General features: G+C 59.0%; 1 protein-coding gene across 1 annotated transcript in view; it reads left to right on the top strand.

The window, feature by feature from the left end:
* The first annotated feature begins 313 nt into the window (after positions 1-313).
* Positions 314-25,308, top strand: part of KCNIP3 (potassium voltage-gated channel interacting protein 3) — a 95,510-nt gene continuing 70,515 nt past the window's right edge. Inside the window, exons 1-2 of the mRNA XM_026449415.1 lie at positions 314-443; positions 13,958-14,123. Of these exons, the coding sequence (XP_026305200.1) occupies positions 429-443; positions 13,958-14,123 (181 nt within the window). The 5' untranslated portion in view covers positions 314-428. The remainder of the gene's footprint in view (positions 444-13,957; positions 14,124-25,308) is intronic.

Here is a 25,308-nt window from a genome sequence, read left to right as displayed (position 1 = left end):
CTCCTGCCCTGAGCGCCCCTCTCCCCAGCCCCAGTTCCCCGCACCCCCTACCCCCATTCTTCCTTGGTGACCAAGAAAGGCGAGGAGCAGAGAAAGAGGCAGATGGCGGAGGAGGTTCAGGGAGATGCTGGTGACAGGGTAGGAGAGAGGCCAGGAGAGCCAGATAGAGGCTCTCGACAGGCTCTGAGAGGCCGGATTAGGGGCCATGGAGAGAGGGAGGAGGGAGGGAGGGCGGGAGGAGGCAGAGGGGTGGAGCGATAAAAGCCGGCAGGGAGGAAGGGGTGGGCAGGGGGAGGGCGAGAAGCCGCCGTTGACAATTACGTCTGGGTCCAGGCAAACATGAGGCAGCTGCCAGCCGGCCTGGGCAGTCCTGTCTGCCTCGGCTGTGAAGTGGGGAGGCCTGGCAACAGTTGCCTTCAGCACCCAGGATGCAGCCGGCTAAGGTAGGCGCTGGGAGAGTGGAGTCTTGCTCTGGAGGGGGTCGTGGGGAGGAATGGGGGGTTCTGGGGGTTGCCCTGGACCAGGAAGCATTTTTCTTTGACCCCTGTCCCCTCTTGTTCCACTTTCCTTTGGGGAAAGCGAGCTTTAGGGTGTCGTGGCTGGCGTTGGGGTGTCCTGGCCGGGAGGCTGAACTCCTGGGGCTCCCTTGGGATGGGAGAGGTTTGAAGTGTTTGTGGAAGGGAAGCTGGACAGAGGAGGAGCTTGGGGTCAGCCCACGACTCGTCCTGCTCAGTTAGGCCCCTGGGCCAGGTGCCAGCGTGGCTGACACTGAGCCCGGGCCCCACAGCCTTCAGGGTTGGGGGAGGGGTGAGCCTGAGAGGGAGTCTCTCAAGCTTGGAAGTTGGTCAATGGACGCATCTTCTAATCAAGCAATCGAGTAATGAATGAGTGCTCACTTCGTTTCAAAGGGCTCGGAGCCCCTGACAAGGACACTCCCCACACGTTCCCTCTCAGCGGGACTGTGGGGAGGTCAGAGAGAGAACCCGAGAAAAATGCCTGGCACAGAGTTCGAGAAACAGTCGAGCAGGGACTGGTGGGGAGCAGGGCAGGGTGAAGAATTAAAGAAGGAACGAGGGAAGGAGAAATAAGCTGCCTTCCAGCCTCTAGGTGACTCTCGGAAGGTCTGGCCTGCTGCCCTGTGAGCTGCCCACACATTCAGGCTAGTTCAGAACCAGGTCTGGCTGCTCATAACAGAACTCCCCAAGTAACAGTGGCTTGGGACTGGAACAAGATTAGCGGGGGTTTCTCTCTCATGCAGAAGTCCAGAGGGGCAGTGGAGGGCTGGCTTGGAGGCCGCCTGGTCAGCAGCGTCTCAGGCCCGCTCCGTATCACTGCTGAGGTTACCTTAAGGTGCAACGTGGCTGCTGGAGCTCCAGCCAGCACACATGGTCTCATACTGACATATGGGCAGGAAGGAGAAAGAAAGAAGGACAGAAGGACCCAGAGAGAATCAGGGTCTTGAGTGTAGGAAAGAAGGGATACGGGGTTGGCACCTCAGTGTCTCTGCCCTGAAGACAGGGCGTCCTGCCTCTTTCACCTGTGAGGACAAGCATCCAAGCAAGGGCGGGTGGCTGGCTTGGACCACACTGCCCCCAAACTCCAGGCCGCCCTAGATCTGTCTGCTCCATCTTCCAGGGTGCCAAGAGGATCAACTGAGGTGGTGGCATGAAGCCTTTTGAGCATGGCAACACTGCACATGGAAAATGTGCCTTCTTTCCTCTCACCCCGGCATCGGGGTACACAGCGCGACTGTGCCCACAGGCAGAGATGCATTGAGTGACCCCCGCATGACCGCAGAGATGGGAATTTCCAGAGCCAGGCTGCATACAGATGTGTACACAGCCAGCTCTGACCACCAGCAGAGGACAGTCCTCCCCTCCCTTGCCTTTCCTCTGCTGGCCTTAACTGCCAAAGGTCACTCTGGGAGCTTGGCCACTCCTGCCCCTGCCAGACTGGCAGAGTGGGTGGCCCGAGTCCTGCACTTACCTCTGGTTCTTCCCTCGGCCATTGTGGCCCTACACTGCCCTCCACCCTCCCACAACTGGCTCCTGGGCCCCAGTGAGTCTCGCTGTCCTTATGTCTGCTAGCGGCTTTCCGGTGACTGGCCTGGCCAGGGAGGGGAGTGAGACCCACACCTTCTGGTGCTGGGCCCAGCAGAGACAGTGGTCCTAGGAGAAGCCACCACCAGGTCTCTCATCAAGATCAATGGGAGATGGTGAAAAGTGACCTTCCTTTCTTGTGGCAGCAGGGACTGTAATCAGAGCTCAGGCTGGGAGGTATTCCGAGTCCTCAGGGTCATGGTCAGTGGCTGTCCCCCAGTAACGTCCCATGACTGCCCGGCTCCCCAGCCTTCTCCCCACACTCCCCAGCCATTCACGAATTCTCACCTCACTCCTGGAGGGTGGCGGGGGGGCACTGCCATTCCCATTCTAGACACCGAGGCGCAGAGAAAGGGAACAGCTCCAGGACTCCATGAGCTTGATCCCACGAGCTCTTAGGAGAAAGGATTGAAGGACCCGCAGCCTCTGCGGCAGGGGCTGCTGTGGCGGTGTTGGGGCTGTGGTGTCTTCACAGCCCAGCACGTGCACCAGGAACCCCTTCTACCTGGCTTCTAGCCTTGTTGCAGGGCACTGTGCCAGATGGGCCCTAATTTGCTCCCCCATTTCAAAAGACCCCAGGCCGCGCTGGGAAGAAAGGGGCTCTGCCTCAGCTCTCCAGGAAGAGCCCAGGAGAAGGGCAGGGCTGAGGGCCAGGAGCGTTAGGGTGCCAGCGCCCCTCCGGGCCATTGTCTCCCGTATTATCTCCCTGGACTCTCATGCAGCCCACAAGGCAGCTGTTGGTATCATCCCCACTTCACAGATGGGGAAACAGAGGCCTGCCCCAGACCACAGGCTACAAAGAGTTGTGGCTGAGATTTGAATCCTGCTCTGTCTTACTCCAGAGCGCAGCAGGTCCCTAGGGCTTGGACGCTGTGGAAGAAGACGACACAGGAGGAGAAGGGCATGCTTTTAACCAGATGGCAGAGGAGGGGCCTATCCCAGCCGTGGGCCTGACTCCCTGGGCCGGTGGTCTGTTGTGCCCTCTGAGCCCTCTAGTGAGTGCACACAAGCCAGACTCCACCTGGCCACATGCCCTGCAGTAACCACATGACCTGGAGCTAGTTGCTTCCCATTTTTGGGCTGTGGATCCAGAGCTAGGAAGGACAGGGCCCCAGCATTTTAAATTCAGGTTGCCTCGTCTTATCAAGACCTTCTGCGTGAGGCAGAGAACTGCTTTGCTGACTTAGCAGAGGGGACTTAGAGCCCACCTGCCCTCCCCAACCCAGCCCTGGGCATCCCAGTGACTTCCAGGAGCAGCCAGTGTGGCTTCTGCGGGGAAGAAGGCACTGTCAGCCCCCAGGGTGAAACAGAAGAGGGGAGAGAAGTTAGCACGTCTTCCCGACCTAGTGCCCAGACCTGGGGCAGGCAGGAGCCTGAGAGTTGGGGGAGGGCACAGAGTGGGGTGAGCCCCGTGCTGCTCCCTGCCCAGGGCTCCCGGCCCCAGCTAACTGGTGCTGCCCTTGAGCAGGTGCATCTGTCATCTGTGATCAGCTGATGCCCTGGAAGGCCACAGAGCAGCCCTGTGGCAGGGAGAGAAGCAAGGGGACCCGCAGAGTTGGAGAAGGAGCAGCTGAGCTGAGACGGGAGGGCAGCGTGGGGGTGGCGTGTCCCACACTAGGGTCGGCCCAGCTTCCCCCTCCGATCTGCTACCTTCTCACCTCTCTGCCCAGCATGCCCTCTCCATCAGTCTGGCCGGGCCTGGGCCAGGCTCAGCCAGGAAAAGCAGCTGGTGGTCTTTTCTGACCTCACCTCCCAGCCTGCCCAATGCCCCGGCCTTCCCCAACCTTCAGCACGTGGACAGCGGGCAGATGCTGGGATAGGCCAGGGGCAAGTCCCCTGTATCCCAGTCCCCTCCTGCCGGTACCACACGCCCCTGTGCCCAGCTCTGTCGTGGGATCCTCTCTCAAGGTGGGCACTCTGGATAGTGCCCTAGAGAACCAAACTGTAGCCCCACCTCTGCCCCACTGACTCAGGGCAGGACCCTCCCTTCTCTGAGCCTCAGTCTTCCCATCTGGGTCTGAGAGATGCTCACAGCGTCTGCCAGGCCGTGTGATGAGCAGTGCGGGGTGGGAGGGCACGGGCCTGGCTGACTCAAGTCGGGGCCACTGCCAGCAGTGCCCCACATGTGCACACAAATGTCCGTGGGTCTTGCACAGAGCCCAGATCCTCACCGTGTGGGACTGAAGGACCCCGGGCAGGAGCCCGGCATGGCCAGGAGGTGTCATGGCTGTGCCTTGGAGGTTGTGAGCCCCGACTCTGCACCAGCAGACCTGGGCTCAGCCCTGGCCCCGTCACACACCGGCTGTGTGTCCTCTGACAGGTTACTTAGCTCCTCTGTGCCACTGTCTTCCCATTTTCCTGGGGGACGTATGATCCTTTACCAAGCAGCTTGGCCTGGCCCCTGGCACAGAGTGAGGTCTCCATACATGAAGGGAATGCCTGTGCCATCCCTTCTGGCTGTCGGGGAGAGCCTGGGAAGGCCACCAAGAGGCAATGTGGCCACGGGCAACTCAAGCTCTCCCCTGGGTGAACGTGGCATCCTCGCTGCTGGGCAGCATGGGGGCTTATCCTTGCCAAGGTGGCAGCCATCAGAGCGGGGGGCACAGCCCGGCTCTCCTGCTCTGGTGCTGTGAGAGGGCTGGGGCGCAGCGTTGTGTGTGCGTGTGTGTGTGTGCTCATGTGCATGTCTGCATCTTCACGGACTCATGACCACCGCGGCTCCCCCAACAAGGCAAGCTGCCTGGCCCATGTCTGTCTGTGCCCGGGGTGGGTGTAGAATCCAGGCTCCCCAGAGCTTCCTGATTCCATACCCCGGGGGCCTGCACGACACAACGCCCACCACTGCTTCCTGCCATCTGTCCCGAGTGATAGAAATAGAGCCAGTGACAGCAAGCAGTGCTGGGTGGGCCAGTCCGCACTGCAGCAGCCATGGACAGGGTGGGGGTGGAGAGCCCCACAGCTGAGCAGCCTGGATGTCCCCTGCTGGCCCTGGCCTCGGGGAAACCCTCCCAGAAAGGAAGGGGGTGAGAACAGGGAGACCCCCTTCGTCTTCCAGGCAAGGCCAAGAATTTTCTATTTGGAGGGACTGACACTCTAAACAAATTATCCAAGCGGCATTTTCAGATCTACCGAGGAGCTTTATAAGAACAGAGTAGCCCAGGCCTCTCTGCATCAAACAATCCAGCCCCTGGGCAGGCGGATGGTAAGAGCCCCCTGGCGTGATTCTGGCGTGCGGCCGCTGAGAGTGGCACGTTGGGCTTCCCTGCCAGGCATGCCAGGCTACGGGCTTGGACAGCCAGACCCTCCCTGGGATCGGAAGGGCGAGCAATACTGACCCTCTCCCGCTGGGGGCTTTGTCACCTCGCCTTCCCCTTGACCCTGTGAAGGCATGTTGTCACCCCCATTTTGCAGATGAGGAAACTGAGGCTCGGAGCTGTCAGGTTCTCTGTCAGTGTCACCCAGCTGGGAAGCAAGAGTGTGGGATTCACATAACTGGTTGGCCACAGACCCCTCCCACTGTCCTCGCTGCTGGACATCACATCCATCTGCCTTTGATCTCCTACCCTGCCCGCCACTAGCCGTGCCCTCTGAGCCCACACCCGGGGGCCCTGGTGGCACATACGAAGCCACTCACTTCTGTTTTGCATCCGTTAAGTCTGCAGACAACTGGGAGGAGTGAGCGATGCGTCTTGCCCGTGCATGTGCTCCTAGAACACCACCTCTGGAGAACGGAGCCTGGACACTTTAGCACAGGTTTCCCAGGACCTTGCCTGGCCTCTGGCCGTGCACCTCCCACTTCTCACAGGCCATGTGCCCCCTGCTCACCTCTGCCATGTCTGCTCTGGACGGCTCCGTGGGAGTTTCTCCGGAGCACAGTTGACGAGAACCATGGAGACTAAACTAGCAGCCCAAGGGTTTCACCTTGGCACGCCCCTGACAGTCTGACTGCATTTTCTCAGTCAGATGGGCCTCCACAGGACAAAGCTGTGCCATGCTGGGCATCGGGCAAGGCGTGGGATGCTGCCCCGTGGGCCACCTGGCCTCTCAGGGGACCTACAGCGTAGGGAGCCACGAGGTAGACTGTCCGGTCCAGGTCCTGGAGGTTTGTTCCAAGTGCGCAGCGTCTGTCTGTGGTGTGGAGGTTCTAGGGGTGACGGTGTGGTGTTTGTGGCAGAGACTGGACCGTGTTCAGGCAGAGAGGAAGGCGTGGGGGACAGCCCTGCCTCCTACGTCCCAACAGTGACTGTTTCCTCAGGCACTGGGGAGCCACCGCCCCTCCCTCACTGCCCACATCTAGAGTAGGTCCTGTCTCCATAATATCCCCAGCACCCAGCCATGACCTCCGCCTGGCTCAGCCTTCCCCCGCTCTCCTGGGCCTGGGCTCCGCTCGCCTCCCCCAGGTGGCCCCTGCCTCATCCACCCCCCCAACCTGACCTGCACATTCCACCAGGCCACCCTTCTGAGGCAGCTCCGACTCCAGCTGCACTTGGGTGGCAGAGAACAGCTGCCGCGGCTGTGTCCTGCCAGGAGGATGCTGCCCCAAGCCAGCCGGCTGGCAGGTCTGAGAACCATCCAGACCAGTGCTGTCCAACAGAGACAGGATGCAAGCCGCAGCTGTCACTTCAAATGTGCCAGTAAGGGGAGGCTGAGGCAGGAGAATGGCGTAAAACGGGAGGCGGAGCTTGTAGTGAGCTGAGATCCGGCCACTGCACTCCAGCCTGGGCAACAGAGCGAGACTCCGTCTCAAAAAAAAAAAAAAAAAAAAAAAAAAACAAATGTGCCAGTAGGCACAGTAAAAAAAGAAGAAAAAGTTAAAATATTTTAACCATATGTTTTATTGAACCCAGTGTAAATGATTATCATTTCAACCTGCCATCGATAGAATTTTTAATGTGCTATTTGATAGTCTAGTAAGTAAACGTTTGGAACCCAGTGTGTATTTACATGGAGGGCACGTCTCAGTGTGGACCAGCCACGTGTCAGTCTCAGCGGCCTGTGTGGCGAGAGGCCGCTGTCACTCAGACCCGGGGGTCACCTGGCTGAGTCGAGCAGACCCTCAGCCTCAGTCACAGAGAGAAATACACACTTCCTGCCTTTACCGTTTTGCTGTATCTGTTGTGACCTGTGCTATTGTGTCTTACTATTTTTCTTTAAATTAACTCGTGTGTTGAATTTTAGTGAATCCATTTGAAAGGGAATCTTTAAATCAGTACTGTGAGTAGGAAGCCGGGAGCAGGAGTGGAAGGCAACCACCACATTGCCGTGAAATAAGGCGGCAGCAATAAACTCCCACCCACGGTCTGTGGCCTGTTGAGGCTCTGAGCTGAGGCCGTGCCCTCCCTCTGTAAAGGGGATGGCAGTGGGGAGCTGGAGAGTGCGATGGCCTGGGGTCTAAGTCATCTCCTGCACCTTGTAGGTGCAGCTCCCCAGTGCCGGAGACCTCAGGCCAAAGCCCCCAGGACGCAGCTGACTCGGAACAGGTTGGGTTTACCCCTGTTGAATAACAGGAGAACACATACCCCAGGGACCCTGGCAAGCTGCGTGAGAGGGGGTGAGCTAGAACCCACTGCAGGATTTGGGGCTCAGCTGGATGCGTTGGGTAATTTTGAGGTTCTAAGGAACCTCAAAAAGTTGGCGTGACCATTAAATAACCCCTCCAAACAACTAACTCGGCACCAGCACGCAGCAGGGGCATCACCCACGCCATCCCTTTTCCGTCCCTCCCTGGCTCTGCACAGGCCAGGAGGACTTAGAAGAAAGTTGAGGCCTGGTCCTGGCCTGCCTGGCTGGACAGGAACCACGCATCTTGGCCCCCAGGTGACTGGCAGAGAAGGGCCTGCCTGGCTCACCAGCAGCCTCTACCCTTGAGGGAATCTTGTGACCTTTGAGAAGGCTGCAGGTCCCCAGGGCCAGCCTAGGGCCGTTTCTGGGACACAGCCCTGAGTGCCCACACTGCCAAGTGTGCCACCAGGGACTCTGCCTGAACCCAGGGCCCAGATCTTCTGGCGTCACTGGCGTCTGCCACTCAACCCTGGCCATCCCCTGAAGCTGGTGGACAATGACAGTTCTGTCGCCCGTTAAAATGAGGCTGGCATCGAGCAGGAGTGGGAGGGGAGAGTCCCGGGTGAATTAGGAAGAGCACAGGGGACTTTTGATCATTCGTGAATATTTATTCAGGGCCTTGTGCATGCTTGTGTTTTTAATGCCCTCTGTTTGGGTGCGTGAGAGTATTTTTTGATGGAAATCTTTACTGAGCTCATTGTAGATTCACATGCAGTTGTAGGAGCTCACACAGAGGGCCCGTGTACCCTTTACGCGGTGTCCCCCAAGACAGCACATTGCAAAACTACAACACAATAGCACAACCGGTGTGTCCGCAATGACGCAAACCACCAGCCCTATCCGATTTCCCAGTTCACACGCACTCATTCCCGCGTGCGTTTTCGCTGCAATTTCATCACATCCGTAGGTTCAGGCATCCAACAGCACCACCGAGATGCAAAACAGCTCCGTCCCCACAAGGCCCCTCCTGCTGCCCTGTGAGAGCCGCACCCCTCCCCTCCTGCCACCTCCCCCCATCCTTAACCCCTGGCTCTCTCGTCTGTTCTCCATTTCTGACACTTGGTCGTTTTACAATGTTATATAAATAGAATCACACAGAATGTGACCTTTCGAGTTGGCTTTTTCATTCGGCGTCATTCTCTGGAGGTTCACGCAGGTGTGGTGTGCGCCAGCGGTTTGTTTGTTTGACTTGTTCAGGATTCCGTGGTGCGGACGCCCTGCAGTTTTTTAATCGTTCACCCATCGAAGGGCATTGGGATGGCTCCAGTTTGGGGCCATTCCAGGTAAAGCTGCCATGAACATTTGTGTACAGGTTTTCACTTGAACATAACTTTTCATTTCTCCAGGAGAAGCGCCCAAGAGTACCATGGCCGGGCTCTGTGGTAGAGCATGTCTGGATTTTTTTTTTTTTTTTTTTTGAGACGGGGTCTCGCTCTGTCGCCCAGGCTGGAGTGCAGTGGCCGGATCTCAGCTCACTGCAAGCTCCGCCTCCCGGGTTGACGCCATTCTCCTGCCTCAGCCTCCCGAGTAGCTGGGACTACAGGCACCCGCCACCTCGCCCGGCTAGTTTTTTGCATTTTTTAGTAGAGACGGGGTTTCACCGTGTTAGCCAGGATGGTCTCGATCTCCTGACCTCGTGATCCGCCCGTCTCGGCCTCCCAAAGTGCTGGGATTACAGGCTTGAGCCCCCGCACCCAGCCGCATGTCTGGTTTTTATAAGAAGCTGCCACACTGTTCTCCAGAGTGGCTAAGGCGTTTCCCTTTCCACTGGCAAGGCAGGGCTGATTCCGTTTCTCCACATCCTCAGCAGCGTTCAGCTGTCATTATCTTTGTTTCCAGCTGTTCGGACAGGCACATGGTGGTGTCTCACGGCGGTCCTCCTCTGCGTTGCCACAGTGGCTCATGACGGTAACTTCTCCTCCCGCCGCCTTTGCCATCCACACGTCCTCTCTGGTGAAATGTCTGTGCATGTCTTTCACACTTTCTAACCTGACGGTCTGCTCTTTGACTGTTGAGTTTTGGGGGTGAGGATCTCTGGGGTGCCAGGCTGTGTCACGAGGAAAAGCAGGTCACGTGAGCATCAGGTTTCACTCTCGCAGAGCTGACGCGCTCAAGGGGAGAGACAGAAAATGCACCAGAAAACACAGTAGTAGGATCGGTTCACAGTCCACCAGGGCTGGGTGCTGTGAAGAAGGGCTGAGGTGGAGGCACAGGGGAGGGTGGCCTAGGTAGTCAGGCAGGGGCTCTCCCTGAGTGAGGCCTTGAACACCCAGGGCAGAAGCGTCCAATGCTGGGAGCAGCAGGTGTCAAGGCGGTGGTGTGGGAGCAGACTTGTAGGGGCACGGTGGGGCTGTCAGGGCCTGGCAGGGGGGCTCTGGGGCTGCCAGCAGAGTTGGGGCATCTCATTCATGTTCCATCTCATTACTGCCCCAGCTTCTCTCCCAGCACCAAGGCACTGTGGGGTGAGGGGCCATGGGGCCGCCTCTGAGGACACCCCCACTTCCGTGCTGTGAGCCTCCCAAGCCAGCCGGAGGGTGCCTGGGCTGCTGTTTAACATTCCCTGACAGCTCAGTCAGACCCTCTTCCAGACAGACAAGTGTCAAATATTCATGAGGATGACCCGGTCACTCTCCCTCCTCCAGCCTCCCCGACAGCCTGATGGGCCCCAGTGCTTCCCAAGCTCAGCTGCTGGGGTCTCTCTGCCCTCCCCTCCCCTTTCTCCTCAGAACCCACTGCCTACCTCATACAGGGGGTGGCCGTCCCAGGCCCGCCTCGCAAAGGGGAGTGGCCGTCCCCGGCCTGCCTCGCAAAGTGGGGGTGGCCATCCCTGGCCCGCCTCACAAAGTGGGGTGGCCGTCTCAGGCCCGTCTCACAAAGGGGGGTGGCTGTCCCAGGCCTGACTCACACAGAGGGTGGCCATCTCAGGCCCGCCTCACACAGGGGGGTGGCCGTCCCAGGCCTACCTCATAAAGTAGGGGGTGGCCATCACGGGCCTGTCTTATGGGGTTCCCAGGTGGGATTCTGGCCCCTCAGCCAGTTGGAGGAGCCTGGCCTGGAACCCCTGCCCCTACTCCACCCAGGCTCTCTCCACAGAGAGAAGAGACACGCGGGGGCCCCTCGCCCAGGAGGGCATCACAGCACTCCCCAACAGTACTTTTGGAAGGCTGTTGATGTGCCCAAGGGGCTTCAGAACACATCCAGCTCCAGAGAGCGCCCCAGGGACCCAGGCCGAGAAAAAGTGTCAGCAGCAAAGCCCGTGGTCAAGCCCCTGTGAACACTGGAATCAGAAGACTATACGTATAGCGTGGCCCCAGCACGTCCCAAACTCAGGGAATTAGTTTCCTCATCTGCAAAATGGGGATCGTGTTACCGACCACAGGAGGTTGTAGTGACAAGATTACTTTCAGCTCAGTGTCGACATCCACTTGGGAGGTGCTCAGCCTGCCCTTTGGGCTCAGCCAGCCTTCCTGGGAGGACAGAGCCCTGTGAGTTAGAACCCAGGACACCCATGGAATCTCCCACACGACCTGGGCCTGGGGCTTCAAGACAGAATCCCTGTGACTAACCTTGGGCCCCGAGAAGCAGCCTTGCCCGCCAAGCCAGTGCTGTTCTGAGATGGGCTGCAGACGGGGCTGGGCGTCTCAGCGAAGAGCTCCTGACAGGGGCTCCCAGGCTGCCTCAATTTCTTCTGATGTCCTTTGCTCACCCGCCGTGCAGAGCCTGTGGCAAAGAATTTGTGATGTAGTGAAGCACCCGCTGCCCCTCTCTGCCCTACTCCCCTCCTTAACCAAAATAAAGACTCCCAAGTAAGATCTTGAATAATGGAGAAGCCGCATCTCTGACCCAGCCTGACAGGAAGTGTGTGTGTATATGTATGTGTGTGCACATGTGCACATGAGCATGTGTACGTGTGTGTGATACGCATGTGTGCTTGTGTGTGCGTGTGTGCATACGAGCATGTGTACGTGTGTGCATATATATGTGTGCATGTGTGTGTGCATGCATGCATGTGAGCATGTGTACACCTGTGCACGCATACGTATGTGTGCATGTGTGTGTGCACGCGTGCATGTGAGCATGTGTACACCTGTGCGTGCATAGCATGTGCATGTAGGGAGCTTCCCTCAGCACCCCAGGCACCTGTCCACTCCCAGCTCTCCCCCTTTCTGCTCCATCAGCATGGTCAGTGCCTCTTCTTGCTGCAGCTCTGGGCACCACTGAGCCCCCTCATTGCTTGGTGAGCCTCGGAGAAGGGGAGGGACATGCAGGGGTTGTTGCCAAGGGTGTGTCGGAGGAAGGGTGGATGATGACTGTGAGCTGGAGGACTGGTAGTCGGGACCTAGCTGAGGAAGGCCCAAAAGCCAGGATGAGGGAACTGGACATCTCCCGGCCTAGGGGACCACTTCACTAAACTGAATAGTGGGCCGGCTGCCCATCCCAAAAGTGGATGGGCCTCAGGGGACCATGAGCCAGTGAAGTACCCGGAGAATCCTCCCTCAACTGGAGCCTGCAGTGTGCAGAGACCAGCGGCGGTCCCAGGCCCATGCCTCAGGAGAGGGGCCAGCCTTTGCAGCAGCAGCAGAGCCCCATCACTGGGCTCTGTGTGGACGGGCACGGCCAGGGCCGGTGTCCGGCGCTGCTCTCTGATCTTGCCTGCTTTCCAGGACTGGCTCTCTGTGCTTCCCTGCAGGCTGTGACTGGCCCGGGCTCCCTGCTGCCAATTCTCCCAGTTCATACCAGCCAGAGTCAGTCTCTAGCCCTTGCACCTGAGAGTCCAGCTAGCACAGGGCTGTCTTGTGGGGCTGCATCTGTCTAAGCTGCTTGACAACCCCGCCCATCTGTTATTTACTTTGAACAACCAAATACTTTTCAGGACTGTGCAAAGGTAGCACACACGAGAGCCTGTGACCTGGGAAGGGCACGGCCAACCCACCCCCTGAGGGACCCTCTTCACTGGCCAATGAGCCCAAATGCTCAGAACCCATGTGCATATGGGGGTGGTGCCAGTGCCACAGCTGGAGCTCAGGCAGTGCGTCACGGACAGAATGGGCATGAGTGCCGTTGGTGGGCTGTGGTCCAATTGGCCAGGCCACACCTGTCCCCCTGCCACCCTGAGCAGGAGGGGACAGCACAGAGGCAGCAAACTCGACCCAGCAGGTGCACAGAGGTGTAGCCAGTGGCAGCCAGCCTGCCATGCACCGCCTTCCTCCAGGCCTCACGGGCCAGCCGCCGGCATGAGAACTGAGCATGGTGGGCAGTTTGGATATCAGGATTGGGGGGCCTGAAATACGTGGTAGGAGAGCAAAACTTGCTGCCCTGGGGCTTCCACCATGACCCCAGGCTGTTCTTTTCCTATCCACACTGACTCAGGCTCATAGCCCGCTGCCTCTTTTTTTTTTTTTTTTTTTTTTTTTGAGACAGAGTCTGGCTCTGTTGGCCAGGCAGGAATGCAGTGGAGCACAATCTCAGCTCACTGCAACTTCCATCTCCCGAGTTCAAGCAATTCTTCTGCCTCAGCCTCCCGAGTAGCTGGGATTACAGGCGCCCGCCACCACGTCTGGCTAATTCTTGTATTTTTAGTAGAGACAGGGTTTCATCATGCTGGCCAGGCTGGTCTCGAACTCCTGACCTCAGGTGATCCCCCCACCTCGGCCTCCTAAAGTGCTAGGATTACAGGCGTGAACCACCGCGCCGGCTGGTCCACAGCCTCTTCATGACCACCCACGGCTCGCTCCTCCCAACACTCTCCCGTCCGTAGCTGGAGCCGTTTCTTCAGATCCCTGCCAGTGTCAGTGGTGGGTTCCATCAGCGCAGCCCTCCTGGCGTCACCCCCCAGCCTTTCATTCACTCTCAGCTTGCCTCAACATGAAAACTCAGGCAGAGCATTGACCCTGCTTGGGGAGTGAGGGAGCTGGACCTGGCTGTGTGACCCTGTACAGGTCCACTTGCCTCTCTGGTCTTCAGGCAGGCGAGGGATTGGGACCGTGATTTCTAAGGGGCCACCCAGCTCTGGCAACCTGGCCTGTGCAAGGGGGAGCCCAATGAGCAAGTCTGGGATCACTGCTGACAACCCCTCCCTGCACCCCTGTCCTCCCCGCTTCCAGGGGCCCCGTCTTACCCCATAGCCAGGTTGTAGAGTGAAAGGAGCCTGCCCGCACTAGGCGTGCAGCCCTGGAAGGAGAACTGTTGGTGGGGTTCAGGCTGGCCTCACCTAGGATATCAGGGCAGCTGGGGACCATCCAGGGGTCCTCCTTCTGAGCAGAGGCTCAGGGCTGCTCTGCCTGTTCCTACTGCAGGAGGTGTCAAAGGCATCGGACGGCAGCCTCCTGGGGGACCTCGGGCACACGCCACTTAGCAAGAAGGAGGGTGTCAAGTGGCAGAGGCCAAGGCTCAGCCGCCAGGCTTTGATGAGATGCTGCCTGGTCAAGTGGATCCTGTCCAGCACAGCCCCACAGGGTTCAGGTAGGGCCAGGATGGGCAGTGGTCGAGGGTGGGGGTGGGGAGGTCTGTTCTGAGCACTGTCCTTTCTGAGGGCTCAAAGGCCAGCCTGGGACCCCAACCTGGGCCACTCCGCCCCTGTCTCTGTCGAAGGTGTGTTTTCATTCACTCACACCCTTCCCCGTTCACTGAGTGCCTGCTTCACACAGGCCACTGAGCTCCCAGTGGGACCCACAGAGCATGGGTACGGAGAGCTGGGACCACACTGGGGTTTTCCAGTTGGCTAGGAAGACAGAGCCGAGCTGCAGAGTCCAACACACGAGGCTCCACCATGCCCACTGCTCACGCCCTGAGTAAGCCGGGGCACCTCCTTCATCCTTCCTAAGCCCTCCGTGAGAAGGCAGGCCGGAACCTGTCCACAGGGCACATTTGAAGAAGGGAAGTAATGTGTGCAGTGCCTGGTGATTAGGAGGCCCCACCCTCAGCCCCTCCTTGGTCCTGTTCAGTGCACCCCAAGGATTGGTGCTGGCTCTTTGTCTTGGCCTGCATTCTGGTGTGTTAACGAGAGAACTGGCAGAAATCCCTGCCCTGGGCTTGCCGTGGGTGATATTTGGTGCTTGCCGGGTGTGACAGGGCCACTATCTCACACACACATGCAGACACCTCCCACTCACACCTGTGCACACACGCCAGTGCCTCTACCACACGTGAGCTTGCACACTCACCACGCACACATAGGTAGGCATACCATACACACTTGCATACTCACACACACACACACCACATGCAGGCACACACACCATGCACACTCAGGTGAGCATGGTGCGTATGAGAATCTGCCTCTGACTTTAAGGAAAAGGTGCAGACTTGCCTTTGACAGCTGCATCTGGTTTGCTGTCTTGGACCCTCTCTAGCTATGTGATTTCCAGGAAATCTTGGTCCCCTGACCAGGGAATGGGCACAATAGGGGTCCCAGCCTCCCAGGCTTGATGGGGGTCATGCATAGAGGTGATCACCTGAGGGGTTTGGGCAAACAGCAGGCACAGTGGCTGACAGCCACAGCCAGAGGTCCACGCCTGTGCACAAAGGGACTGGCTGCTACGCCCAGATCCCCGTCCTTTACCCACAAACACCACTCCATGGTGCTGCCAGCACGATTCCAGCCCCCTCCCGTTTGCCACCACCACCTCTGCTTCCCCACAGAGCCCCTACCCATCTATGATGCTGTCACCTTGGCTGACACTTGTTCCCAACCCCTTTCCATGGAAGCGCTGGCACTTGTGAAGGCATGGGTGAGGTCCACGTGCACCCCAACTTCTCGGGAATGGGGGCGATAGGTTTTGCAGGTGGCAGAAACTTGATGAGTTCACTAAAAGCACATGCGCATAGCTCAACCGGGAAGGACCACCTTCAGAGCACTGTCCGTTCTGCATCAGAATGAAAATGCGTCTGTTCTGCCTTAGGGTGGGGACGAGAGCACAGTGGCCGTTGCATGTGCTGGGGGCTCAGGTCCACTCTGACGGGCACAGCTTCATGTCGTGCGAGGCTCAGATTTCCTCCACTTCAGTCTTCCGGGGCTTTCTTGGTGGCAACGAGTATTTAAGGGGTGCTGCAGTGGAACCCTCCCTCCATCCCTCAGGTCCTGTAGATGCTCTGCCTCATCCTCCCGTCCCTGTCTCTGGCAGGCAGAGGTGACTCCGGACGGTCTGGGGCTGGTGTGCATCCTTTGCCAAAGCTTTCTGCACACCCGTGACAGCAGCAGCTGTTCTGAGTGGGGTGGACGGGGAGGAAGGCGAGACAGGGGCTGGCTTGGCGTGTTCAAGTCAGGGCTTGGGGGGACCATCCCTGCATGGCCCACCCCAGCATGCCCCACCTTACCTCAGGGCAGCTTTCTAGAGGGCAGGGCCTTTCCACACCCAGCTGTCAGGACACGTTTGCTGAACAACTTGTCAACGACACACAGGCGACAGGGCCAGGGCACCAGCGATGGGTTCATTCCCATGCGTGGACGTGTTTACCGGACCTTGTGTGAGCACTGGGAGCAGATGTGAACGACACATCCAATAGCCTATTTGATTGTGCAAGGGAGCAGTGTGAAGCTCATCTCTCTGATTTGCCAAAGCGTCCACGGCGGCTTGGGGAGGTCACACGACTCAGCAGATGGCACAAGAAGTGGGGGTTGGGTTGGGGAAGGGCGCGGGCCCAGAGCTCCACCATGCCCACCTGATGAGCGTCTTTGGTGGGAGCTGAGGGAGGAGGGGGCCCAGGGACCTCACAGATGGGGGAGCCAGGACTCCAATGTGACCTTTGTCTCCCTTGGCCATAGCTCCCGGGTCTCCTATCTTCAGTCCAAACATGTCTCCAGTGTGTCCCGCAAGGAGGGCGGGCTGGTGCGGTCACACTGAGGGCTTTGTGCGCGTGTGAAGTGCTGCGCTGTGTGCGAATGAGGCATCCCCGCTCTTTGGGAGCCTGCACAGGCTCTGGGTGCAAAGAACAATGGGGCCCATTCAGTGTAGCCCCGCGGCATGCTCTGTGAGGCCCAGCACGGTGTCCTGAGCCCTGGGGTCCTGTGGGAGGCAGGCGGCCCAGACACTGTGCCCTCGTACTGGGATTTTTCCATTTGGCGGAAGTGGGGCCAGAGACACAAGGCGGGAACAGCTGGGAGTGAAAGCCAAGACCCAGCTTGGGCGAGGTAGAACGTTGGCAAGGAGTGGGCAGGAACCAGGGGCCTGGAGACACTGGGCAAGGGCTGGAGCATCTGTGGGTGGGCTCTGAGTGGCCCCTCCTGGGTATGAAGACCCCAGGATGGAGTCAGAAGGTGGCCAACAGCGGGGCCTCTAAGACGGGGGCCCAGGAGACTCAGAGCACAGGCAGCTGGGCCCCACTCTACCCAGGAGATGCCCCCCATCCTCAGCCTACAAGCTCCTTGGACCCTCCTCCATTATCCGAAAGCTGGGACTCTGGCCTGCCCTGCGTGTCTCCCCTGCATCTAAAGTCCCTCCCTGCAGGACGCCTCTCCAGAGGCATGGCCAGTGCCACAACCGGACAGACCTGTTTCTCAAGTCTGGTGCCCACAAGGGCTGTGGGACTAGCGTTTCTTCAACTGGAATAATAACGTCACCCACAAATAACCTGGGGTCCCGGCTGCAGACAGCTGAAACTGGGCAGGCGGGTTTAAGCGGAAGCGTCTGCTCCAGGCCTCAGGAGGTTCACAGAAACTCGGAGGACCAGAGAATGAGGTCTGAATGGGATGAAGCCAGGGCCCCACCTACCGCCTTGGGAGACGCCTGGCATCCTGGACCGCTCTGGCAGGAACGCTCTAGCAGCTGCTGCACCCTTCTGTGTGACACGGCGCAGCAATTTCTCATACACACACAAACACACGCACACACACAAGCACACGCATGCACGCACACACACGCACACACGCGCACACACACGCACACACGCATGCACACACAACCACACATGCACACACACGCATGCACACACAAGCACACACGCACACACAAACCACACACATGCACACACATACATGTACACACACATGCACACACACACATGCACAAGGCACACAAAGCACACATGCACACACATGCACACACAAGCACACATATGCACACACGTGCACACATACACACGTGCACACACGTGCACACACATGCACAAAGCACACACGTGCACACAAACATGCACAAACACACAAAGCACACATGCACACACCTACATACATGCACACATGCACACACAGAGCACACACATACACACGCATACACATGCACACGCACACACATGCACACACGACCACACACAAGCACACACATGCACACACAAGCACACATGCACACACAAAGCACACACATGCACACACATACACACGCAAGCACACATATGCACACACATGCACACACAAGCACACACGCGCACACACGACCACACACGAGCAGACACACACGCACACACGAGCACACACACACGCGCACGTACACACACGCATGCACATGCCCCTCCCCCAGAGAGAAGACCCACATCCTCCTCAGTCGCCCGTGCGTCCCAGGGAGACGCTCATTCTCCCCGGGGTTCAAGGGCAACCCCACATAAAATCATCACCACCACCAGTGCTCCTGGGAAAAAGGGGTAGCAGAAAGATATGGGAACAAAGGGTGAATTAACTCATCTCTAATACGTAAAGATCTGTAAAAATAATTTTCGTGTATTTGAACATACAAGATACAATTGACGTCATGCGGCATCGAGATACATGACGTCAAAGTGAGATGTCAGATCGGTGCAAATTGTCAAGGGTTTCTGAAAATTAACCCCTTTCCATGGGGTTGTAGTATGACGTCTGTGGCCATCTTTAATCCACCACAAGGGCCTTGGCTGCGTCCTTGGTGGAGTGATCCAAATCCCCATTCCTGAGGGATCTGAGTCGGTGGTGGGCCTGCCTCCGTGGGGTTGCTGGAAGCCCCCACTGACTTTCATCACTGTAGCTGGCAGTGTGGCTGGCTCCCTGGAGAATTCACTGGATTTTTGAGGTAGAGTCCTCCCTGCTCCCCTTGATAACAGGGTCATTCGCTGACCGATGGCCCTCGATGCCAGTTGGTCTGAATGGTGTGAGGGACCCAGCATGTCCAAGGGGCCGTCCCCGCTTGCAGTTCAGCAGACCCCATGCTGCCTCCTGCTGCGGACGCATTCTCCCACAGGAACTAAGGCTTCTAATCCAGAGCCTGGAGTATTGGAGAGGAGCAGCAGAGGTGCGGTGAGCCGGCCTGGATGAGGGAGGGGCCTTTGCGCATTTTCCTGGTCTCTGGGCTCGCTCTTCTGACGGGGGGGAGAGGCAGCACATACAGCAGGGTCACCGGTGCCGGACAAGGCAGCCCTGGAACCCGCAACTGGTGCCAGAGCCAGTCTTCAGTGGGTCTCGTCACTGTTCCGTGAGGCCGGCTGTTTCTGGGGTGGGCACAGGACGGGGACAGGAGCCTGTGAACCCTGACCTCTGACCACACTGCTCTGCTCCGCGGTGAAACGAGTCTGTTGCTCAGGATCTGTGGCGCGGGGGCACCGTGATGGGGGGAGGTGCTGGCAGCACCAGGGCAGGCCAGAAGGAAGGTCACACCCAGAGTGACTGTCACTCCCCTGAGGATAATGGGAGCCCCGCAGGGATGGCAGGGACGCAGAGCAGCTGACCTGCCACCTGGTGGCCGGCTGGGCACTGAACGGCAGCTGCAGCCTGATCAGCCCAGGCAGAAGTTCTTTCATTGAACCCATGGTGTTTGGTTCTCAAGCAAACGCCAGAGGGGCCAGGAACAGAGGTTGTGAGGTGCACAGAGGGGACCCCTGGCCCACCTGATCGTCCAATCGTCCAGCGCCTCCTTGGCCCTAGCGCCCCTCAGAGGGCACCTGTGAAGCACTTGCTGTCCCACTCTGGGTGGTTCCTCCCCAGGCCTCCCAGCCCTTACTCCCCCGACCCTGCCCCTCCACCTCCCTGACCCCTGAACTAATGGTTAGCAGCCATCCATGATCAATGTAAACCTGTACCTCGGGCCCTCTCTTCAGACAATGTGGGCAACACACGTACCAGGAAGATGTCCCTTCTCCACCTCCTTCCCCTAGGTGGGTCTCAGTGTCACCTAGAGTTGGTGCCAACATTTCTTGCAGCTCTGTCTATAAGTCACCTCTGAATGTTTTTCCTCCTCAAACGGCCTTGGAGACCGTGGGGGGCGGGCGGGCTGTGGGGAAAGCGGCAATGTGACTGTGGGAGTCACAGCCCCCGCAGGTACAGCCTCCCTGCGCCCTCCAGACCCGCCCTGCCTCGGGCCCCGTCCACAGCACCTGGGCATGACAACAGAGCACTGTGTGCACATGCAGATACCAGTGGGGCTGGGCGAGAGGTTGATACTTGGCTCCTGGTGGGCGGTTCGGGGCTCATGGCCACCTGGTTGGTCTGTCTCTCTCTCCCACCATCAGACGGTCCACCCCCACAGCAGCCCAGCCGTGGGCAGTTAGCTGAATGCCAACAGGAGAGATCTTTGGCACTGCTCAAAACCCGACAGACCACAGATTTCCCCTCTGGGGGCCTGCCATGGCCCCACAGAGCGTCCCAACTTGCCTTAGACTCATCATGTGTCATTAAATGTGCTGGGTCATTAGGCCCAAGGGGCAGCGCTGCTTGTACTTGGCCTGCACCTGCGGCACAGCCTCTCAGCGGCACATTTAACTGCAGTGCACAGGAGTCCCGCCGGGCACTGCACCTTCCTTTACGGGCGGGGGTGCGAGGTGCAGCAGCTCATCTTTCCCTCTGCAAGGGATCCCTTGGCTTGCCTGAACTTGCATGTAACAGAAACCCCAAGTAACAGTGGCTTGGTCAAGACAGGTGCATCAGCTCCTATATGGGAAATATGGGGCAAGGCAGTGGCTGGCGCTAGTTTGGCAGCTGGGGGACATCAGTGTCAATGTCTTTGGTTCTTCTACCGTTTCCCTCGCTGTGGCAAGGTGGTTGCTTTGCAGCCCACACAGCCTCATTTCAGGCAACAGGAAGGAGAACCCAGGTGGAAGGGGGGAGTGGTGGTCCCCATGTCAGGAAGGCAGCACTCACGGAAGTCTCTGGAAGACGCATGCTTCCATCCCACTGGCCGGAGCTAAGCTGCCCTCGCTGCGAGGAAGGCAGGAGAATGGTGGAATTTTCATCTGGACGCATTTCCATCTCCAACAGCATCTGAACCCTGTTGGTGAAACTCAGAAAGAATGAATACAGAACTGGCATTCTCAGCCACATGTAGCTTGCAGGGTTGTTTTGATGACTGAAGGCACTCACTGACACCCAGAAAGACCTTAGCAAGCCGCCTGGCTGTTATCGCTTTTATTTATTGCTAGATGTTCAAAAATGTGGAGGGCAGGGGGTTGATCAGCTCCAGTCATGAATTTGGCTCTCCCTTCTCCTCCTCAGCAGCGGAACCCCTTCCCACTCCCCCTTCTGCATTTTAGAGAGGCACAGCGGGGCTGAGGGATGAGGCCAGTGGATGGAGGTCAGAGGTCAAGAGACAGCCTAAGGCTAGGGCCCTACCTATGCCCCCATTCTGCTCAGGGCCCTGGCCCCGAGCCTCCTAGGCAGGGGACTGTGTGGGAGCAGGCTGCTCCCTTTCTGGCTGCAGAGAAGCCCTGGAGCCCGGGTGAGGCCCCTCTGCGGTGAGCCCACAGCCTCAGCTGATGATCACACCAGCATCACCTCCTCAGCTGGTGCTGGGCGCTCAGGAGCGATGCCCCATCCCCACACCTCCCAGCCCAAGAAGCCGCAGGGGCCCCTCTGCCTCCCGGAACAGTGACCTCCGGGGGCCTGGAGGCTGCGGCCATGCACCAGGTGAAGGGGCAGCCCTGGGGCAGGGGCAGGGGCTACTTGAGGAGGCCGACCCAAGGCAGGGGTGCTGAGTGCGCTTTGGCTGCCCCGGGGCTCTGGGCTGAAAGGCTGGGAGAGCCAGAGGCAGGGACAGAGAGTAGAGGAGAGAAGGACAGGCCCAGAGAGCCCAAGACACTGGGAACAAGCCGAGACCAGGAGGAGAGACACTGCGTTTGAGAGACAGAGACAGACAGACCAGGAGAGGGGAGTCCTGGAGAAAGAAAGGTGCTGAGTGTCAGGCTGAGGAGAGGCTGGCAGAGGAGGTTGGGGAGCAGCCTTGTGGGGGCACCATCTGCACAGTGGCAGGCAGGGCAGAGCTGAGGGCAGGAGCCGGGCGGATCAAGCCAGGCCTAAGGATGGCAGGGTGCGGCCCCGGCCCGAGGCTACAGGAGTGCCAGCATGGCTGTGGGAAGCACCTGGCAGGCACCATCAGCGTCGTCTTCCGCTTCGTCTCTGGGAACCCGGCTCGAGGTGAGGGCTGCTCTGGTGGGGCTGGGACAGGGCTGCAGAAGGGGTAGCTTTGGGCCGAGGACTGGGCCTGCCTTGTCTGGAGTTGACAGGGGCAGGGGTGGGCAGTGGCCCTGGGAGCGGGACCACAAAGAACTGCAGTCTCTGCAGACGGGACAGTGAATGCCAAGCCTGGGATCCCCAACTCGTGGGCTCAGGGAGGGACAGCAGACGGGGAGGGGCCGGCTTCTCCGTGGGGTACACAGACTCAGGCCCAGCCTGGGCTGGGAGGCAGTGGGGCGGCTCTCAGGCCAGCCCTCCTCCTGTGCACACCGACTCCACTGCCCAGGCCCTCCTCACTGGAGACCGTCTCTTCTTCCATCAAAGGCGGAAGCGGTGTCTGTGATGAGGATTAACAAAAATGGGCAAATGTGTATTGAGACCTCAATATAGAAAGTTGTCAATTAATGACAGCCACCTCCCAAAACCTATGCAACCCAAGCAACCTGGAGGCCTTGGCAGGGGTGTAGGGGGCTCCCCGAGCCTGTGCTTGTGGGCCCAAGCACACATGGGACGCCCTGGAGGTGGGTGATCCATAGCCAGCCAGTCCCACTCCCGGCTTCCGCTCTACCTCCTCAGCCTGCGCCCGGGGCTGAGCAGGACCAAGACCAAGGCTCAGCCTTGGGGACCACGAAGCAGGCACAGGGGTGGTGTCCTGCATGGGGGGACCTGGCATTTGCTGGGAAGGACACGGGGGAAGGGTTGATATCAGGAGCTTCAGATCCTGAAAGGAGTGACCATCAGCCACTTGGAGTGCTGAGCAAGGCCGTGGGGACGTGGAGGAAAGCAGGCTAAAGAAGTCAAGTGATTTCCAAAGAGAGATAAAATCAAGTCCCTAAAACAAACATGAGCTGGCGTAGACATGTGACACGTACATCCCAGGACCTGGTGCTGCCTATGCTGCCAGAAGATGCTGCCCCCACGCTGAGAGGTCACCTGCAGCCGCAGCGAGGCTGAGCTGCCACAGCCTCTCCAGGGACGAGGGGCTCGTCCGCCCATCTTGTCCCTGCTTTGTCCTGAGTGCCTTGCACAGAGCCTGGCACACGAAATACCTGTCGAATTCATGCACGACATTTCGAGAAGCATGCAAACGTAAGATTGAGCATACACTCACGCATCCCCAAACCGGTAAAAAAACAGAGGCTTGGAGAGCAGTAGAGTAGCACAGAGTCTGCAGGAGGAAGGCGGACCCTGCCGTGCAGAGGCTGTGTGGAGCGGGGGGTTCAGTCTAACCCCAGGTGGCAAGTTGAGTGGCTCTGGGTAGCGACTCGGAGAGCCCAGGGCTCCTGGGCCTTTCAGTTTTTCAAAAGACAGGGGAATACTGTGGCTGCGTGTGCTGTCCCTTCGCAGTGCCTCAGGCTCCTGAGCCTTCCCTTCCTCAGGAAGTTTTATTGGGGAAGGAGGAACTTTGAAGATAGTGGACCGGGCCAGGCGCGGTGGCTCAAGCCTGTAATCCCAGCACTTTGGGAGGCTGAGACGGGCGGATCACGAGGTCAGGAGATCGAGACCACCCTGGCTAACACGGTGAAACCCCGTCTCTACTAAAAAATACAAAAAACTAGCCGGGCAAGGTGGCGGCGCCTGTAGTCCCAGCTACTCCAGAGGCTGAGGCAGGAGAATGGCGTGAACCCGGGAGGCGGAGTTTGCAGTGAGCTGAGATCCGGCCACAGCACTCCAGCCTGGGCGACAGAGCGAGACTCCGTCTCAAAAAAAAAAAAAAAAAAAAAGAAGATAGTGGACCCTGGGCTGCTTCTGTGTGAGGTGAGACATGGGCGGGCCAGGCCCAGGGGGAGAGGACTGTGCCCGGGGTCACTGAGCCACTGGGCATGATCCTCCTCGCTCCTCCTGGCTGGTGATCCCGAGCATCCCTCCTGCCCGCCCTTGGCCTGGCTCCTCATCTTCTCTGGTGGGGCTACGGTGACAGTGCCTCCTCCGCTGGCCCCAGAGGGCTAGTTTATTGCCATGGTGTTGCCATAAGCAAGAGTCTGTATTGCCGAGAGCTCCGGGTGCCTGTGTCCTGCCTTTGTCCTGCCTCACAGGCGCTCAGCCTCCTAGTGCTCCCTCTGACTCCCTCCGCGACGCCATCTGTCTCAGTCCATGTTCCTTGTCTTCCTTGGGGAGAGTGAGACATAAGCCTCGTACCGGATTAGGAGGCCAGGAGAGCTGTTCCCAAGGTGGCCACTGAGCCCCAGCTCAGAACAAGGGAGGGAGGGCAGGAGCAGCGGGTGAGCCCCTGCCTGGGGCCCCAGGTGCCTCTCCTGGCACTGAGGGCTGGGGCTTGCTGGTCATCCTCGGAGCTCCTCCCAGCTCTGGCGATGCCGGTTCTGGGATCCTCAGCAAGCTGGGGAGGTGCTCTCTGGGAGCCGGGGTGAGGAGGCTGAGGGCTGGCTGGGTGTGGACCCGGAGGTGCAGTTGGAGAATGAGGTGGGTGCCGCTGAAAACACCACTGACTGCTGCCAAGGTGTGGAACCAGGTGGAGGGAGCCTGAGGCGCTGCAGCCTCTGACCCTCGGTCCACTCGCTGCATTCAATATTCTGCAGATCCTGTGGTCGTTTTTCAGGTGTCAGCAAGTACTCAGGGAATCCCTTTCAACCCGCACCCCTCCTTTGCTTCCGGACTCCCTCCTGCCACTCACGGCAGCCTGGTGGGGTCGGGGAGGAGGAGGCAGGGTGTGGGGAGCTGTGGGCGGGTCCCGGAGTCTCTAGGCCCTTCCCAGGCCTGCCCAAGGTCGCCACCCCTCAGCAGCCCCTGCCATCCCTCGGCCTGTCTCCCAGGTGCTGAGCCTGCTCCTCTCCAGTGGTCCTTCTTGTGGGGAGGATGGGACTTTGAAGACGGATTTCCCGGGAGCACCTCCTCTGGCTCCATGATGGCCTGTGGGTGGGTGCCCAGTTCACTGTCCTCACCCTGGCAGCCGCCGGCCAGTGTAGCCACAGTCACCACCCGACCTCCTCCAGGGGTAGATCGGACCCAACTGGCCCTGCGTCCCGCAGACTCCAGGGGCACATTCAGATCACCACAGGCTTCTCAGAAGTCCCTGAATTGGAGGGAGGAGGGGACTGAAGCCCCCCAGGGTGGGAGAAGAAGGAAAAACCTGCAGCACTCCACCCAGCCTTCCCTAGGCCCTGTCCTCCCCACCCCCAGCCTCTCCTCCCCAGCCCCCAGCCTTCCCTAGGCCCTGTCCTCCCCGCCCCCCCAGCCTCTCCTCCCCGCCCCCCAGCTTTCCCTAGGCCCTGTCCTCCCTGCCTCCCAGCCTCTCCTCCCCACCCCCCCAGCCTTCCCTAGGCCCTGTCCTCCCCACCCCCCAGC

Source organism: Piliocolobus tephrosceles, chromosome 15, assembly GCF_002776525.5.
Source record: "Piliocolobus tephrosceles isolate RC106 chromosome 15, ASM277652v3, whole genome shotgun sequence".
In the NCBI taxonomy this organism is placed as follows: Eukaryota; Metazoa; Chordata; class Mammalia; order Primates; family Cercopithecidae; genus Piliocolobus; species Piliocolobus tephrosceles.
The sequence above is the reverse complement of the archived record's forward strand: the minus strand, read 5'-3'. Positions and strand labels throughout refer to the sequence as shown.